General features: G+C 37.2%; 1 protein-coding gene across 2 annotated transcripts in view; it reads right to left on the bottom strand.

Moving 5' to 3' along the window:
* The window catches only part of KCMF1 (potassium channel modulatory factor 1), a 65684-nt gene that overhangs the window by 16820 nt on the left and 28005 nt on the right, over window positions 1-20859 (bottom strand). The window contains exons 2-3 of one of the 2 annotated variants that reach the window (XM_087823665.1): window positions 11446-11613; window positions 7759-7898 (exon numbers count right to left, since the gene is read on the bottom strand). In XM_087823665.1, coding sequence (XP_087679791.1) covers window positions 7759-7898; window positions 11446-11613 — 308 coding nt within the window. Of the gene's footprint in view, window positions 1-7758; window positions 7899-11445; window positions 12768-20859 lie in introns of those variants that run through there. The other variant, XM_087823664.1, reaches the window with a different exon arrangement.

Raw genomic sequence — 20859 nt, 5'->3', positions numbered from 1 at the left:
CTGTTTCCCTTTCCAGACACTCCTCTTCAGAGGGCAGGGGAGTATGTAAAGTAAATGCTGTGTCCCCTCACCTTTTCCTCAGTTAACTTCTGCTGAAACACCCACCCCTTTCTCACAAATAAGCCCCTCTGCAGCCCCCGAATCTTCCTGTTTCCTTGCTTTCTGTCCCATCAATACATGAAAATTCCTTCCCCCTTTCCCAGTCCTCATTCCCTTCCCCCATTACAACTGTGAGTCAAGTTATAAAATGAATCATGGTTGGAAAAAAGGAAAAGTGATGCCCTTATATCTGAGGAGTTATAGGTTCCGAAGCAAAATTAAGATGCAGTGAAGAACCAGCCCACTCAGAGAACTTAGACGCGTATGTACATAACCCAGGGGCACAGGCTATAGTGCAGTGAAGGCCTGGGTGGGGTGGGGTGGTGGAAAGAAGTCAATGGGGGCATCTGTAATATTTTCAACATTAAAAAAAAAAAAAAAGCTGAACCACGATTCCAGCTCCACTGTCCTCAGAAGAGCTCTGCTTTATTTCCTCATGTTTATGTAAAGTTGCTTCTTTATCCAATCACTCAGAAGATAAAAACACAATTTCAAGTCAAATAATTTCCCTGTTATTTAATACTATACTCATTTCTAGTAAAAGGTTAGGTAGGTTTCCCTGAGCAGGCTTTGAAATGAAAGTTCACCACATGGAGCGGTGCGTTCTGCCAGCTTATGTGCTCACTGTGCTGAGTTCTGAACTAGATGTCCAGAGATATTTACAAAGACACCCCTTTTGTAGTTGGGGTCTTCCTTCTTTCTGAAATAGATATGTAGCCTATGTAAATTTAAATGAAATCATGTAAGTAAAGCAGTGAATGTTAAGACAGGAGCACCTTCCGGAACTGCATTAAGCACAATTTCTCTTACACAACTCTCTACAGCCATGTCCCATTTCCAGTTAAAGGCCCTGTGCCATGAAAGCCAGGTAAGCTGGGAAAAGTTAAAGTTATAAATTTGTTACTATGGATTAAGTAATTCATTAAGTATTTACTGAGTACTAAGTATTAACTTAATATCCCGGGTTATAAAAATTGTCAAGAAATGAGCTTAGTGACATTATCAAAAAGTGAGCAAGGGTGAACCTGCCATCATTAAAATTCACACAAATATCTCTTTTGGAAAATCAGGGTGTATTTTTCATTACTTATTCAAACTGAGGGTACAATTCATGTCTTTCCTTTTAGGGGTCTTAAACTTGGCTCTAGAAATAGCCCGGCTTGTTCTGTAAGGCAGATATTCTCATCACCTGCAAATACGATGGTGTGCTTTTAACAGAATCTCTTCTAAAGAGTGATGACCCAAAAAGAACAATTAGAATTTAAAGCCAAGACACAGAGAAACTTTTTTTTTTTAAATCCTCACCTGACAATATTTTTTCCATTACTTTATAGAGAGAGTGGGGGAGAGAGAGAGGGAGGAGAACATCAATGTGAGAGAGACACATTGACTGGCTGCCTCCCACACGCTTACTGGCTGGGGATCGAGCCTGCAACCAAGGTACATGCCCTCGGCTGGAATTGAACCCGGGATCCTTCAGTCCACAACCTGATGCTCTAACCACTGAGCCAAACCGGCTAGGGCCAGAGAAACTTTACATGCATTATATTTAATCTTTATACGAAAAAAAAAAAGCTGATATTCTACTGAGCTAACAACTACTGAAGCTCACTGATAGCCTCAGGTTTTTGGATCTCTTGCCCAGTTAAAAGCAGTTTATAAACTCTGCAAGGTATAATAAATATGAGACTGAATACTGGAGAGTTGCTTTGAGGACATACATAAAGCACATTGGAAAATTATCCTATGTGGTCCATAAACTTCTCTGGGCCTAACTAGAACCATCTAAGTTGGAGCTACTTACACTGTAGCCACTCGTTTTGCCAAAACAGATACAAGTCCTTACAAGATTTGAGTAAACACACTGTTCAACTCAATAATACTCTAATTTTCTGTTGCTGCAGTGGAACACTGAAATTAACATAATCAAATATGAATTAATTCATATTGACTTTATTTCTCCTCAGTTCCATTTTCCCCATTTTAATGCTTAGTTTGGAACTGTCACCTGCTCCGAGAGAGCAGTGTTTAGAGCATTCAGTAGTTTTTGTTATATACAAAAGTTTTAATTTTCCTTACATTTTAAACTTGATTTAAAAGTCCTAAGTAAGTTTTGCTTTTAAACATGTTTCTTGGACAGAAATATAAATTATATGTGCATGCTGATGTCCTGGGACTCACAAACCTTGAAATAACATAATTAAGCCACAATAAACAGTAACTCCAAAAGAGTCAGAGCTTTGTCCTGTCCACAAGTCACTCTAGCTTTGAGCATCCGTGCTTACCTAGAAGAAAAACGCCAATGTAAGCTTTACTTTTCTACCTTCCCAGGGGTAAGCTAGGTATTTACCTGTGGACTTTAAGGAAATGGGAACCTCTTACTGCTTAATGGTGTCCATAAGAGCCTGAATGCTGCATGGAGACAAGAATGGAGGCAGTGCCCAAAAGCCAGCAACAACTTTAGGGAAGAACCAGAGATAAACTCTACCTACACTGGTGGCTTTATATTGTTTATAAAAATTAGAGTCTGGTGAGGACAGAGGCTTTGTATGCTCCTCCTCTCAAGGGCATAACCAACTTGTCCAGTGAGGCTGAGTGTGGTAGGGCTTCTTAGAAAGAATGACCTCACTCTGAATACCAAGAATGGCATCTTAAAATAATTTTCTTAACCAGTTTATTTATTTTTTAAATGTGAGGAGCATAGTGGGAAAAGGGGCAAAAGGAGAAGAGAAGGCTGAAAAGTACATTAAGAACTTCTGAGCTACCTTATAATTTGCCAACAAATGCCAGAGAGCTTTCTTCTTTCATTTATACTACACTCCCTACAAATCTTCCTGCAGGCCCTGCAAAACATTCTCTGCACCTAACTGAAATTAACTATCTCAACACAGAACTAGACAAACCAGTATTTCATAGGACAAAGAAGAAACCAGACCAGTGGCCAAAGAAAAAAAGAATTCAAAATGAATGTCTCTAATAACTACTGCTCCCTTACCTAGCACTTCCTTTCATATTATGTGTTCTTCCCATTCTGAAAACTGCCTGTTCACTTTCCCCTGCAGGATTTTAATTCAACACGGAGGAAAGCACAGAGTAAGGAAACCCTACCCATAGATAACAACATACTTTCAATAGCAGGCACAGACACCTTCCTGGAAGAGCTACTATTACCTCATTTTCATGATAATCTCCGTGATTCTCCTTAAGAAACTGCTTTCTTATAGAAGTATCCTAACAGTATCCTGACACATACACACAGGATTATGCCAGAACAAATGTGAAATATCCAAAGCGTCTCCCATCATTTCCTTCCCTATCAACCCAAAAATCTGCTGGTATACTAATGGCTGTATCACCCTTAAAAATCAAAAGCACTACTATCTGATTTTAAATAACTAAATGTGCTAAAAATAACTATTATTAAAAACTATGCAAAGATAGCCAAATACTAAAGACAGAAAAGAGTGATCTATAAAACAGAAAGTGTTTTGAGTCAAAAGTAATGAAAAGCAAATGGTAATAGCACCACATCCTGATGATCTATAATCTTTCTAGCTGAATGCAGCTTAATGGCAATATGACTGCCTGTAGCAACTGTATTTTTCAAATCCTGTTTCTCCACTATTATTAAATACTGTTGTTAGTTCACAGGGCAGACAGTATCCAACTGCAGTCTTTAATGAAGAAGAATGCAAGCAGCAACAATCAAAGCCTATTTTTTTCCCTTTTAATGTGTATTTGGCTTTTAAATGCTTACCTTTCCTGAAAACCTGATTATATAGGTAAGTAGGTGATTATAATATTTATAAAGTGTACAAGATTACATTTAAAATATTTGGGAAATTTGTGGTTCACTCACAATTATTGCTCTCAATAAGGAAATATATGTGTTGAGAAATTATATCAAATGTACCTAATTGTTTACAAATAAAATGCCGTATTGATGATGATAATTTCTACTTTGTGCTCTATGGTTCCTTTTACTTGACACTCAAACAACTGTTTACGTATTAAACACATGTGTCCTGGCTGAGTATCTGAGATTAGAGTGCCGTCCCAATACACCATGGTTGTGGATTCAGTCCCCGGTCAGGGCATATACAGCAATCAACCAGTGAATGTATAAATAAGTGTAATAACAAATCAATGTTTTCCTTCCTCTAAAAATCAATAAATTAAAAAAAAAAAATACATTATCTGCTAAAACTGATTATTATAATCATTAAAAAAAGATTTGTGCCCAGCCGGCGAGGCTTAGCAGTTGAGCATCAACCTATGATCCAGGAGATCAAGGTTTGATTCCCAGTCAGGGCATGTGCCCAGGTTGCGGGCTCGATCCCCCCGGGGAGGAAGGGGGGTGTGCAGGAGGCAGCTGATCAATGACTCTCTCTCATCACTGATGTTTCTATCTCTAGCTTCCTCTCTGAAATTTAAAAAAAAAAAAATTTCTATGCCCTTTTATGCCATCATTTTTCTCCATAAGATTATTCAAAATAAAATAAGTCTAGCCCTGGTTGGTGTGGCTCAGTGGCTGAGCGTCAGCCTGCACACAGAGGGTCTTGGGTTTGATTCACGGTCAAGGACACATACCTGGGTTGCAGGTTCGATCCCCAGCACCACTTGGGGCGCATGGGGGGAGGCAACCAATCACATAGATCTCTCTCCCTCTCTCTCCCCCTTTCCCTCTTCTACTCTCTCTAAAAAGCAATGGAAGAAATATCCTCAGGTGAGGATTAACAAAAAATAAAAATAAAATTGTCTAAAGTCAGATTGTGGAAAATTTCAAAATAATTTTTCTCCTTTATTATTTCTTTTTCTTTTTTTTTTTTAATATATCTTTATTGATTTCAGAGAGAGGAAAGGAGAGGGAGAGAGAGAGAGAAACATCAATGATGAGAGAGTCATTGATCGGCTGCAGCCCGCAACCCGGGTATGTGCCCTGACCGGGAATCGAACCCCGATCGCCTGGATCCTAGGTCGACGCTCAACGGCTGAGCCACGCCCAGCCGGGATCCTTGATTATTACTTCCTATCAAATTAGTATAACTGGAACAAAATACTACCATGCTACTTCAGAATTAAACTCAATTTGGTAAAAACCTATCTAGGTTTTCATCAAAAAGGGTGCTTCCTATTTGCTAGTGAGACATTCCCTCCCGTTTTGGTTTACCAACATTTTTTCCTCACTTCTAGAAATCTACATTATATTATTTTGTTCATAATTAATAGCAGTCTTTTTCTATTTTTTATTTAACATATTTCTTTGTTTTTATTACTCTCCAGAGGGGGCTTGAGAAGGGGCGTTTGCCTTCTACTGTTCACTTCTACTACTGCCACCAGACTGATGGATTCTGATACCTACACAGTGCTACTTCCCCTCTTAATTCTTCCACAATCAAAATCCAGTTAGTTGTCTCAACTATAAAATCGCATGATAACTATGAGGGATTTTAAGAACTTGTACTTAATTTCAAAATCACACTGTAATGTATTTTTTGTTGTCTTTTTAAATGTTTTTATTAATTTCAGAGAGAAGAAGGGAGAGGGAGAGAGAGAGATAGAAACATCAATGATGAGTCACTGATCGGCCTTCTCCTGCAGGGCCCCTGCTGGGGACTGAACCTGCAACCTGGGCATGTGTCCTGACCAGAATTTGAACCTCAAACTCCTGGATCACAGGTCAACGCTCAACCAGAGCCACACCAGCAGGGCTCAAAATCATTGTTTATATTTGGTGTTTACATAAAGACTCCTGAGACTATACCCAATCTGCTTTTTAAATTTTTAACTAGTAATCACCTTCACTATGCATTCTATGTCAGATATCATACTCTCGAAATAAAAAACCTTGTGTGTAATCTTAGATTAATCTTAAGAAGGGAGAAAAATCTTCACGTTGGGGCGTTAGAGTCCCTAGCTAAAAAGGGAAACAGAAAAACATAGACAAGGACTACAAAGTTCTTTTCAAAATCAACCTTCAGCAGGCCTTCTCGCTGGCTATGTCAGGTGCCAGGAAATCGCACTAGTGGTGACAGTGGCATCTGCAGTGATATATCCTCTTGCCCCTAAAGGTTCCAAATGGTTCTAAATGGTTAGAGGAGTGAGATCCTTAAATCCTGTAGGCAGGTACAAAGTGACCTACGTAAATCAAGTACCCAAACCTGACAGAAATTAAATCAAGGAGAACTTATTCCAAGTTTTTGAAGATGCAATCAAGTCAGCATTCCTCACACTGGTGTCTGGGACTGTACCCAAAGGAAGCAAAGTCGCCTTGACAGAATAAAAACAATGAATTAAGAACAGTAGTGAAATGTGACAACAGTGTTCTCAGGCTTCCCAACATGCAAGATAAGAGCACTTCTGAGTCATCAGGCAGCAAAATTGGGCTTGAGGATGACATAATGTAAATTTACCAACTGTTTGAAGGATAAATCTTTAACAACTTGAAGCATCAAGCTAGCAATGTAAACGGGAATGAAAGTGAACCTGTATTTTATTCACAGCTGTAACAGCAGAGCTGCAGTGGAGATAAAACAGGACATGGGTTGCCCGGCCAGGTGTGGCTCAGCGGTTGAGCATTAACCTAGGATCCAAGAGATCGAGGTTCGATTCCTGGTCAGGGCACATGCCCAGGTTGTCGGCTTGATTCCCCAGTTGGGGGGCGTGCAGGAGGCAGCTGATCAATGACTCTTTCCCATCACTGATATTTCTATCTCTCTCTCCCCCTCTCTCTGAAATCAAAAAAGATATGTTAAAAAAAAAAAAGGACATGGGTTAAGCAGAGACTCTACAATCCAGAGGGATTCTGGCAGAGTTCAAACACCTGGCTCTGCCCCTTACTAGCTGCATGTCCTTGGACACACTTTTCTTTTTCTTCCATTTCAGTTAATTTGTTTTGAATACATTTAGGGGCTTATTAGTTGATGCAATATACTACTGCTCGTGCCAAGAGTCTCCAAATTCCACACCTACAGTTCCTTCTCACCTCTTACTTTATTATAACCAATGGTAAAGAGGGGGAGGGGACTCTTTCGGGTCATTTCTTGAAGTTGGATATATGCTGAAATCAGATGTCAAGTAAAATATCTAAGAAGCTTTCAAGGTGAGACTCTGTTTATTATTCTGTGTCTTCGTCTTTTAGCTACTGGAAAAGATCATAATGTGAGGAACTTCTAAAGACCTCAGAGCTCTGAGCTACGACGCAAGAGATGTGATCTGATAAAAACCAAATACAGTAAAGTCAATGAGATGTGACAACTGATTATTACTTAATATGTGACTAAAGGTTTTTACATTTCCTTGTGAAGGTTTCCTTATAGAAGAAAAATTAGGCAGGTGGCAAGAATACTATAAAAAGAGCTGCGTGACAGGTTGAGGTGCTTTTAATCTTCTCACAATGCATTTTCTGAAGGCTCCTGAATTTGATCAAGATTCTACACTCTGCTTCTAGCAATAGGGCTTGAATGAATAGCGTGGACAAATGAGGGGCATTATCTTGCAAACAAGCCGTCTCCTAGGATGTGTAAAATTTGCTGTTAAGAGATAATTTTAGTAATTATTATGCAAACTTAAAAGGTACACGATAGTGACCTAGCTTTATTTATATTAGACATAATGCACTTTACCCTATCATTTTAGTCACGAGGCTGCTTTACTTACCACTTCTGTTGATGTTTCTGCGTGTTCAGACGTAACATGTTCTTGAAGAGATGTCTCCGTATAGCCCATTTTTCCACAATAGGGACAAGTAAAAGACTGTGGCTGCTCTACAGAGAACGCTTCCCCTCCATAGTACAAATCTGAAAAATAAAGTGGAATTGCACTGATAACTATTATTAGTTTTTAAATATATAAGAATGTAATTGTGTGGTACAGTTTATTAAAAAAGTGTGCCGAAAATCTTTACCAGCAACCTCACTGCCAATGTGTGCTTTACAGTTACACCCTTATTCTCAAGGACTCCTTCTCCAAGTTCCTTTTGCACACAGCTATTTCGGCATGAGAAAAACCAAAGCAAAGAGCTCTTTAATCCCTCCGTTTAATGTTAAAACATCTCTCATTTCACATCTGGTTGTAATTTTATTTTATTTTAAATTTATTTATTGGTGAGAATAGAGAGAGTGAGATCTGTTGTTTCACTTAATTATGCATTTACTGGCTGATTCTTGTATGTGCCCTGACCGGGGATCGAACTCGAAACCTTGGCATATCAGGACCATGCCATTAACCAACTGAGCTACCTGGCGAGTTCTTGGTTAAAATTTTATTGTAATTTACTTTTCTCTGTGTATATACTGTGGAAATACCAATGTCGACGCAAAAAAATCAGCAGGGTGTATCATATACAAGAACACAAGTGCTCAGAGGGAAAAAGCAGATGACCATGATCAACATACTAACTCCCAGATGCAGTTTCGGCTATAGAACAATTACCCTTCTTACAGCAGGAAGGACTCTGGGCATTCAGTTCTTGCAATGCTAACTTGAACAGTACACTACCACAACATACTTAGCTCAACTCAGCAGTGAAGAGCACACCAATTAGTGAGAGGGTGAGAATAATCTGTTTGCCTCATTAGTATATCTCAAGGAAGAAGTCTATTTTCCTCCATTTGTAGTATACACAAAAAATGTAACTGAAAATATATTTACGCCCAGCCAGGCATAGCTCAGTGGCTGAGCATTGACCTAGGATCCAGGAGATCGAGGTTCGATTCCTGGTCAGGGCACATGCTTGGGTTGTGGGCTCGATCCCCAGTCGAGGGAGTGCAGGAGGCAGCCGATCAATGACGACTCTCGCATCATTGATGTTTCTCTCTCTCTCTCCCTCTCTCCCTTCCTCTCTCTGAAATCAATAAAGATATAGTTTTTAAAAAAGAGTATATTTAGTAGGTTATGTCACTTCATTACAAAGAACTATCTCATTATTTAACATGAAACAAATGCCTAATTTAAAAGGATATGACCACTTTTGTGAGAGGAGAAAATGGAAGTGTTCACTACATGATTAATTTGTTCACATTAATTTTTAGGGAGATTTAAACCACCTTAAAAATATGTACCCACTACATATATATTGACCATTGACTTGCCCGGTAAATTTGGGGTAGGTGGGGATAAATATATGAAAAATAACAGAACTTCCTCACCTGTTAAAAGGCATCTACAAAAAAGGCACAGCTAACATCATACTGGTGAAAGACTGGATGCTTTCCCCCTAAGACCAGAAACAAGACAAGAATGTCCACTCTTGCCATTTCTATTCAATATTTTACTGAAGGATCTAACCAAAGTAATTAGGGAAGAAACTGACATGAAAGCCATCAAGATGGAAAGGAAAAAATAAAACTACCTCTAATAGATGACATGATTTTAGATATAGAAAACCCTAAGGAATCCACTAAAAAACTATTAGAAGTAATAATCAGTTCAGTAACATCACAGGATACAAGTTCTTTATACAAAAACCAGTTGCTTTTCTATATACTTGCAGTAAAAAAATACAGAAATAAAGTTTTAAAAATTCCATTTACAATACCAAAAAGAATAAATACTCAGGAATATATTTAATGAAAGAAGCATAAAACTTATTCTTTGATAACTATAAAACACTGTTGAAAAAAATTAGATGACCCAAATAAATGGAAAGATATCCCATGTTCATAGACTGACAGATTTAATATCATTACTCTCCAAACTGATCTACAGATTCAAAACAATTTCTATCAAAATCCCTGTTGGATTCCTTGCAGAAACTTGACAAACTGAGCCAAAACTTACACGGAAACTTAAGGGATCTAGAATACCCAAATTAATCTTAAAAAACAACAAAGCTGCAAGACTCACAGTTCTTGATTTCAAAGCTTACTACAAAGCCAATTATCAAGACAGCGTGGTACTGGCATAAAGATAGACATATAAATCAATGAAATAGCTTGAGTCCAGAAATAAACACTGGTATTTATGACTGACTAACTTTTTAAAGAGCATTATTGAGATACCTTTGACATATAAAAATTATACTTATTAATGCTATACAACTTGATGTTTTGATGATTTATACAGAGGAAAGATCACCACAATCAACCTAATTAATGTATCCACCACCTCTACATAGTTACCATTGTGTATGTGTGTTTGTTGATATAGAATACAATATTGTTAACTATGGTCACCATGCTGTGCATTAGTACTTAACTCATCTCTAAAACTTATTCATCTTGCATAACAAAACTTTGTACCCTTTGACCAACATCACTCTATTTCCCCCTTCCCCGGTCAACTGGATTTCAACAAGAATGCCAAAACATATTTCACTGGGTAAAGAACTGTCTTTTCCACAAATGATGCTGGGACAATTGAGTATCCACATGCAAAAGAATCAAGTTGAATCTCTACCTCATTCCATAGCATAAATTAAGTCAAAATGGATCAAAGATCTAAATGTAAAAGTTAAAAACTATAAAACTCTTAGAAGAAAACAGTTTTAAATCTTTGTGATCCTGAATTAGGCAAAAGGTTTCCTAGATGACACCAAAAGCATAATGTAAGGGGAAGAAAACAGATAAACTGGACGTCAACAAAATTAAAGCTATTGTGCTTCAAAACACACCATCAAGAAAGTGAAAAGACAACCCATGGAATGGGAGAAAATTTCTGCAAACCATCCATCTGATGAGGAACTTGTATATAGAATATACAATGAACTGTGAACTATTAAAACTCAATAACAAAATATTGTTAAAATATATTCCCCAATTTAAATACCTGCAAAGGATCTGAACAGACATTTCTCCAAAGTATACATAAAATGGTGAATAAGCACAAGAAAAGATGGTCAACATCATTAGCCATCAGAGAAATGCAAATCAAAAACCACATGAGATACCACTTCACACCCACTAGGTCTTTTGTGACTATAATCAAAAAGACAGATCATAACAAGAGCGGACTATGTAAGAAATTATAGCAATGAAACATTTACAGCTTTTCTTACGGATTGACAATGTCTTCTGATCAATTGTAGAAATAATCTGTTTTCTGGTAACTAGAGCAAGAATACCTGTATACTATTAGCAAGAACAGGCAGTTTAACTTTATTCCTTCTTTACTGAGGCACTCTTCCATTTCATATCTTGTCAGTTACATATGTTTCTGAATGGCTTTCATAAACAAGTATACTATGGTTAGGAGAAAGAATTACTCAGAATTTATAAAAGTTCGTTTTTTTTAAAAATAAATTTGGAGCTTCATGTATGCTATTGGGAACATTTTGCCTTTACTTCTTCACACATATGCATATAAAATTCTAAATGATAATCCACTAAAATAGTATTAAATACGTACCAAAATCTACCCTTGTTAATATGCACTGCATTGGGTGGTCAGTTGTATGCCTTGTTGTTGTTGCACCACTTTCATAACAAGACGCACAAAGATCGTAATCGTAGCAAATTAAACACTTATATCTGCGACCTCGAAAATTTCCTTTTAAACATGCATCACAGCTGACACCTATAAAAAAAAAAAAATCATTAATTAGCAACTGTAAAAGGCTACTCTCCATTTCGCATTTATAAATTTTTAAGGTGCTCATTTAACCCCGTATTTCCTTTCCAAAACAACTACAAATGACATAGTAAAATGATATAGGAATATCCAACAATATGGTGAATTTGTTACCATGTCTGATTTACACTTAATGAAAAGAACTTAAAATGCCCTGATAAAATGTTAAAAAACCAGACTCACAGATACAACAGACGGGTGGCTACCAGTGAGGAAGGAGGTTGGGGGTGTGGGTGTGGGTGTGAAATGGGTAAAGGGGGTCAAATGTAAGGTGACAGATGGAAACTAGACTTTTGGTGGTGAGAATGCTATAATGTATACATGTATCAAATTATAATGTTGCACACCAAAAACTTATGTAATGTTATAAACCAATGTTACCTTAATTTAAAAAGTTATGCCTTGATGAGCTAGCAAGAGGGTAAAAACCAAGTGAAAGAGGAAAAGTTAACTGGAATCACTAAAAAAAAATACAAGCTTAGATTTTCAAAGCATTGTAGGAAAAAAATAGGAAGCAAAGCCCACAGTCTGCTAAAGGTGGAATGTCTAACAGGCAATTTCTCATGAAGCAGAGACCCTAATACAGCAGGTCCTTCAATAATGCCATTTCATTACAATGCTGATGAGAAAACAAAGAGGATTCCGGGTCAGGGTCACCACTGTCTGTGTGGAGCTGACACATTGTCCCCATGTCCATGTGGCTTTTCTCTAAGGACTCTGGTTTCCAACCACATCCCAAAGACGTGCATGGGAGGTAAACTGGTGTGTCTACAGTCCTAGTCTAAGTGAGCATGGATATGAGTGGCCCTGTGATGGAAGTGGGTCCCACCTTGCACCCTGAGGTGCTGGGAGAGACTCCAGCCACTGACCAACCTGAACTGGAATCAGTGGGTTGGAAAAGATGATCTTACTTATTTTTATTCATCTTTCTTAAGGTATGTACAGCTCACATTTATTTCAATGTTTAGTATTAGAAGTATTGTGGGTCTTTATTTAGAAGTTTGGTGATGTTTTTTAACCAGATATATACCTTACGAGGTTAACACTTTTTGGGGGGCTGCCATGCAAAAGTTATCTACTTTTACATTGAATTTATTGGGGTGACATTGGTTAATAAAGTTATGTAGGATTCAGGTATATAATTCTATAATATGTCATCTATATATTGTATTGTGTTCACCACATCTCCCCTATACCCTCTTCTACTCCCCCCACCCCCTTTCCCTCTGGTAATCACCATACTGTTGTCTATTAGTTTTATATTTTTGTGCTTAATTCCTTCAATATTTTTAATCCAGCCTCGCAACACCTCTCCCCTCTGACAGTTCTCAGTATGTTCTCTATCCATGAGTGTTTCTATTTTGTTAGTTTATTTTGTTCATTAGATTCCAGATGTAAATGAAACCATATGGTACATGTCTTTCTCTGACCGGCTTATTTCACTTAGCATAATGCTCTCCAGGTCCATCCATGCTGTCTCAAAGGGTAAAAAATCATCCTTTCTGACACTGAGTAGTATTCCATTGTGTAAATGTGCTAGTTTTTAATCTACTCATCCACTGACAGACAAACTGGGGCTGCTTCCAAATCCTGGCTATTGTAAATAATGCTGCAGTGAACACAGGGGTGAATTACTGTTTTGGGATTCTTCGGATATATTTTCAGAAGTGATTTTTTATTTCTTGAGGTAACTCCACACTGCTTTCCACAGTGGCGGCACCAATCTGCACTCCCACCAACAGTGCACGAGGGTTCCCTCCTCCACATCCTCACCAACACTTGTTTGTTGACTGGTAACAGCTATTCTGACAGGCATGAGGTGGTTTTAATTTACATTTCTCTCGTGACTAGTGATGTTGAGTATCTTTTCTTATGAATTGGCCTCTTTCATATCTTATGTCCTCTTTGGAAAAGTGTCTATTCAGGTACTCTGCCCATTTTTAAATTGGATTGTTTTCTTGGTGTTGAGTTTTACAAGTTCTTTATAAATTTTGGAAATTAACCCCTTATCAGATATATCACTGGCAAATATGTTCTCCCATTTGGTGAGACATTTGTCTTTTCATTTTGTTGATGGTTTCCTTTGCTGTGCGAAAACTTTTTAGTTTGATGTATTCCTATTTGTTTTTATTTTTTCTTTTGTTTCTCTTGCCTGGGGTGATATATCAGAAAAAATACTGCTACAAGAAATGGCTGAGATTTTACTGCCTACGTCTTCTTCTAGGATTTTTATGGTTTCAAGTGTAATATGTAAGTCTTTAATTCATTTTGAGTTTATTCTTGTGTATGGTGTAAGGTGCTCTAGCCTGGCAGGGCGTAGCTCAGTGGCTGAACATCGACCTATGATCCAGGAGATCGTGGTTTGATTCCCGGTCAGGGCACTTGCCCGGATTTCAGGCTCGATCCCCAGTGGGGGGCGTGCAGGAGACAGTAGATCAATGACTCTCTCATCATTGATGTTTTTATCTCTCTCTCCCCCTCTCCCTTCCCCTCTCTGAAGTCAATAAAGACATATTAAAAAAAAAAAAAAAAAAAGGTGGTCTAGTTTCATTCTTTTGAAGGTATCTATCTTCAAACACCATTTTCCAACACCATTTATTGAATAAACTACCTTTACCCCATTGTATGTTTTTGCATCCTTTGTCAAATATTAATTGCCTATAGAGGTATGGGTTTATTTCTGGACTCTATTCTGTTCCATTGATCTGTATGTCTGTTGTTGTTTTTTATTGTTGACACCATTACAGATGTCCCCCACATCCCTCCCCATTGCCCCCCTCCACCTAGCCCCCTCCCCGTCTCCCTGGCCTTCACACTCTGTTGCCTGTGTCCATGGGCTCTGTATATATGTTCTTTGGCTACTCTCTTCACCTTCCTTTTATCCAGCTCATACCCACCCCTCCAACCTCTGAGAGTCTGTTCCATGTATCCATGACTGTGATTCTATTTTGTTCGTCAGTTTATTTTGTTCATTAGATTCCTCATAGTTATCAAACAGGTTCTTTATACCTTGCTCACTTTCTTCTTCTGGCACCCCTAAGATGCATATGTTGTTTCATGTGTCCCAAAGTTCCCTTAAACTACCTTCATTCTTTTAAACTCTTTTTTTCTTTTTGCTGCTCTGATAGGGTGTCTTTCTACATTGTCTTACAAATCACTGATTCAATCCTCTGCTTCATCCAACCTTTTAATTCCTTCCAGTGTATTCTTGATGTCATATATGGTTTTCTTCATATCCAACTGGTTTTTATTCATTCTTTCTATGTCCTTTTACATGCGGTTGTCGTTCCCACAAAGTTTCTTATAATTCTCACTAAGTTCTTTGAGCTACCAGTACCATGCTGTTTTGATTACTATAGCCTGTAGTATAGTTTGATATCAGGTAGCATGATTCCTCCAACTTTGTTCTTCTTTCTCAAGATTGCTGTGGCTATTTGGGGTCTTTCGTGGTTCCATATAAATTTTTGGAATATTTGCTCTAGTTCTGTGAAATATGTCATTGGTATCTTAATAAGAATTGTATTGAATCTATAGATTGCTTTGGGTAGTATGGACATTTTAACGATGTTAATTCTTCCTACCTGTGAACATGGTGTATGTTTCCACTTATTTGTATCTTAGGAGCTTAACTGTTGTTTTTATCACTTAGCCTATGATAAAACTTGTTTGCCACAGTTTCCAAGAATCTATCAATGACATTAAGTGAAAACTTAACGTACACCCTCAGTGTATGAGTGAGCTAGAAATTCTCCCCAGAGGATTATAAAACTTGCCCTAGTGAAATCCCCCCTTCCCCTCAGCACAAAGCAACAACAAATCCTGAAAAGTCATGACCATAAACCAGCCCAGCCATCTTATAAGTGGAGAGCTCAAATTCAAACTGCCAAATGATTCCCAAATGGTTCTTGGGTCAAGAATTTAGTTTATACAACAAAATACAAAGCACTACTAAAAATAAGTAGCAGAGTCAGACTGCCAAAGAGTTTATATCAGAACTGGATATCAAAGATACTTAATAGGTTAAAAGAAATAGAAGAAGCCTGATAAGAAGAGGTAACCAACAGATTGGAAAATGAGTCAAACAACATATATTCAAAAATAACATTAAAATTTAAAAGTCAATGAGCAGATTTATTATAGGAATAGCCTTTTTTATTCATATATACTTATTTATATAGAAAACCCAAATATAGCTAAATTATTAGAATAAGTATTTTAAGCAAGGTTGTTAAATATAAAAACCAATTTAATAAAACACTGATTATAGTTCTTCACTAAAAATAAAAAAAGTATTGTTAAAAACACACCATTTATGATTCCACTTACATGAGGCAGTTATATTAGTCAAATTCAAATTAAAAAAGTAGAATAGTGATTACCAGGGGCTGGTTGGAAGGGAGTATTGTTTAATCGGTACAGTTTCAGTTTGGGATGATGGAAAAATTCTACAGATGGATAGTGGTAAAGATTGCATAACAATGTGAATGTACTTAATGCCACTAAATTGTACATGCAAAAAGGGTTAAAATCATAGATTTTGTTATGTACATATTTTATCACAATAAATATTATGCCACCTGTAACAGTATTTTAAGTAAGTACCTATGAATAAATCTAACAAAATTTTTTACTGTATGGGGAAGAGTTAAAAACTTTATGAAAGCAGATTAGTAAAAAAAATATATTCAAAGACACGAGAGGACTTTAAAATAAAACTACCAGGTTCACAAACTAGAAACTTCAACTAATAAAATGTCAATTCTCCTCAAACTGATCTGAGGATTCAAGGGAATTCTAATCAAAATCACAAAATAAATTTTTGTGGCACATGGTAAGCTGATTTAAATTTTTGTGTAAGTTGCAAAGGCCGAAGAATAACCAAGATACTCCTTTGGAAAAACAAGATGGAGGGATCTGCTTAATGTATCAAGAGCTATTACAAATCTACTGTAATTAAGATAGAATGGTACCAGCATGGAGACAAACTGACCTATGGAACAGGATAGAAAGCTCAGAAACAGAAGCACACATGCTGAAATCTGTTATATGACAGCAAGGTCACTGGAGACCAGTGGAGAGAAGAGGGAACAGACAATAAATGGTGCTAGGACAGGTGATTATTCCTATGTGGGGATAGTAAAATTGGATCTCTTCTATAGCATCCCACACAAAAAATCAATTCCAGATGGTTTAAAGACAAATGCAAAGGAAAACAAAAAATTATCTGGAAGACAATATAAAGAAATATTTTTATGAGCTCAGTGTAGGAAACAGTCTCTTAAATCACACACATGCACAGTGAAACCACATTAGTATTAAGATTTTTCTTCACCTTCTAATACCCTAGAGTGATGGAAAAGACACAGCCCAGAAACTGGTGATATGTGCACATATGTGACAAAGGTTTGGTATTCTGAATGCATGAAGAACTCTTAAATAGCAATAAGAAAACGACCAACATCCAAGAGAAAAATGGGCAAAGAGTTCAATGGGGAATACAAAAAACAAACACAATCAATAAATATATGAAAAGATGCTCAATCTCATAAGTCATCAAAGAAATGCTAATAAAACTATCTGAGCTATCACTTTACCAATTGCTAATGGAGATAGGAGCAACAAAAACACTTCTATCCTGCTGGAGGGGAGCATGTATCAGTATAACCACTTTGAAAACTCTGTTCAAATGCTAGTGAAGTTGAACATGTGCAATCTCTCTGACCTTGCAATTTCACTCTTAAATATATTCCCTGGGGGATATTTTGTCCATGTGCATCAGAAGAATGCAGAAGAGCTTTCACGGCAATCTTTGCAACGGAAAATAAAAAGGTGTTTAACAGGCCTTTGGGTTGTTCTAGTACGTTATAGAATGAAAAAAATAAAAAAAGAACCATGGCCATAGGCGAGGATGCCAGACAATCTCAGGTGAGTGAGTCTCAAAGAATACATAAAATAGGAAGTTCAAAATCATCTAGTTTAGAAATGGACATGAAATAAAAGTAGAGGAGGAAGACAAGGATAACATTTTGGTCAGTGAGGGAGGGCATGGAAGCCTCAGGACCCTGACAGGGAAGTGCTTTTACAGATAGGGGAGGGGGGATCTGTAGAAACATTCTCCTTTTCCTGTGCATTCATTTGTTAAATGTTCTCATATATCCACTCAGCTTTAAAAACTCTTCCCCCTCTAATCAAAAACAAAACAAAACAAATCCAAAGCTGGATTGTTTATAACAACGCCTGGGCTGTCAGTTCAAGTTAGCATAGCATTGGCAGGTTGCAGATTATCAATGCTTATTGAATGAATACATTTTTATTTAACACACACACACACACACACACACACACACTCCTATTATTACGTATCACTAGCAAATCACTTACTGTCCTCTATTCAATTTCTTCATCTATCAAGCTTGCTTTGAGAATCAAATTAAAGAAAAAAAGATGAAAGTCTAAATTTTAAGGTGCTAACATTACTTCATTCAGATGTAGTAAGATCATATACAATTTGATGTCAATAACAGATTACATAACTTCTTAAATCAGTCCTCAAAATAACCTTCAAGATTGTTGAGACTTCCAAAGTGGTACTGGGAGCCTATCAAGTCACATTGAGAGCCAAATGATGGCATCAAGCCTGTTTTTCAGCAAATTAAAAAAATATATAATTGAGTACCTACTGTGTTCTAGGGGGTGGGGATACAGCAATGAACAAAACAGTTATGCCCCCATGAAGCTAATATTTTAATGAGCACAAAACTGGCACAAAAATTAAGTTATAAAGCAACTTAGAAGAAAAGTGCTATGGAGGAAAAATAAAGGAGAGAAGGATATACTCTGGGCAAAGAAAGCTTCGCTGAAAAGGTATTCCAGCAAGAAGATGGGATGCTTCAAAATCTGCTTACTCAAAATAGCTTCCAAGCAAGACACTTTAAGCATAGCACTGAAAATATTAAAAAGAGATATCTACTTAGACTCACAAATAAAAATTTAATGTAAGTAACTGGGTACAATAAGTTTACCAACCAAATATAGTATGAACTGTGCTAAAAAGGTGCCAGAAAGGTAAATTCAGCTTTGAACACAAACTCTTTGGTGTGTCCCATCTGACATACTCTGTAGGCCTGACTTTTCTTTTTGTGGTGGGAACGCCTACCAAGTATAAATGAACGATGCTTCAGGGGACTGTGGGTGGGGATGCTGCCAAACTCTGCATCATTTCAGCAGGAAGATGCTGATGGTGTTTGTCCCTTGCTCTCCAACGGGGTGAGGGTGGGGGTGGTATCAGACTTCACCTACAACCCAACTAAAAATCATGTTGTTTTTTTAATTAACGATTTTTGATGGAATTGTTTCTAAAATGTATATTTTCTAACTTCTTAAACACCGAAAGACATTTAACAATTTTTATGATCCAAGGTCATTATTCCAAACACAAATATGTATTTCAGTCATACCATTACACGTTAGATTAGTAAGTTCTCAGCAGGGTTTCTTACAGTGTAAGGGTCACCTTATAATAATCTATGGTGGCAAGTATGCTATAGGTGATTTGTGTGATTTGTCTATTATAAGTAAGAAATCAGGGAAGTAATAATGTTTTGTAACATAGTTTTCTATTGTTAATAGCTCTGCCCTTTCATACCTATAATCTGTTTAAATAAAAGCTCCAGTCTTTTTTTTTTTTTAAAAAAAGCACAGAAGCATGCATAGGCTTTGCCAGTTTCTCAACAGGAACCCATTTCCCTCATCCCCACTTAAAATTGCTAAATCTCATTTAGCTTTGAAAAGGACCAGATTTCCCACTCAAAACAGGGTCCATTCTAAGTATATCATTCAGAATTCATTTTAGAAGATAGGCTAACAAAAATTCCTCCCTAAGTAATCTACAGTTCCTATTAGAAAAAATAAATTATCTTTTTGCTGCACAGTCCCTTGGTTAACAACAGTGGTTCTATCTGGTACCAGGAGGCTCAGGAAAATCTTAAACAGGACATGTATGTGGCATACGAAAAATGATCAGTTCCTTGATAGAAAGAATGGAGCTGTTTCTGATGAGATATCATTAAGATACTGACAACTGCAAAAGCTGAATTAAATAAATAATAAAACATGCAACTCGTCTTTCAATAATCCAGCTTTAACCATCTTGTGCCATAAATTCAGTCACTGGTTTGTAAAATGGTAACTAGCACAAGCTGCATCATAAAGTTACGGTGGGGCCCAGCCAGCGTGGCTCAGTGGTTGAGTGCTGACCCATGAACCAGGAGGTCACTGTCTGACTTCCCGTCAGGGCACATGCCCAGGTTTGGGGCTTGGTCCCCAGTTGGGGCCATGCAAGAGGCAGCCGATCGATGACTCTTATTAATGTTTCTATCTCTCTCTCCCTCTCCCTTCCTCTCTCTGAAATCAATAAAAACATTATTAAAAAATTAAAAAATTAAGGTATGATGGGATATTTGTGATTCCCCATCTGGTCAAGTTCGCCTAACAGTATAAACAAAATGCGAGGAAATATAGTTTAACCTCAATTTTCACAATGGCCCAAGTGAAACTTAAGTGAAAAGAATGATGTATATCTGACAACTCCTACCTGTAAAAGGTGTATCTGAACACATTCATATTCTCAACATTTACCTTTGTATTTAACAGTTCTGAAAAATAAATACATAAATGCTATGAACTAAAATAAATAAAAGAATGCCTCCTAGTGGGAACAGGTGTTTAAAAAGTCACTGAAATAATATGTAAAGTGATTTTTCTTTGTTACTTTTTAAAAATGAAACAAAAGTTTACTTACTTATAGTTTTGAAAAGAGGAAAACCCCAAAGGTTACGGTAGCGTTTTCTTCTGATTTGAATGAATTTTTAGGTACAGAATAGAGAGTGGTGGGAAGGGAAGGCCAATAAAGAGCAAGCTGTCAAGAAACAGTAAAAAAGAACACAACAGGAAGTCAACCCCACCTGGAATTTGATGGCCTGGGATTATACGGTATTCAAAACTTATTTTGACTTCTAGATGCCATGTAATTTGGGGAGAAGGCCCTGTTTTGTGAAATATTTAAGTATCATCTCTTCAGGGTCTATGCATTTCTAATTACTGTGATTTAAAAAAAGTGTGTGTGTGTTGCCCTGGCAGGTGTGGCTCAGTTGGTTGGACATCTTCCCATGCACCAAAAGGTTGCTGGTTCGA

Source organism: Miniopterus natalensis, chromosome 13 (assembly GCF_054644295.1).
Source record: "Miniopterus natalensis isolate mMinNat1 chromosome 13, mMinNat1.hap1, whole genome shotgun sequence".
NCBI lineage: Eukaryota > Metazoa > Chordata > Mammalia > Chiroptera > Miniopteridae > Miniopterus > Miniopterus natalensis.
Note: the sequence above shows the minus strand (reverse complement) of the source record. Positions and strands in the feature narration are given on the sequence as shown.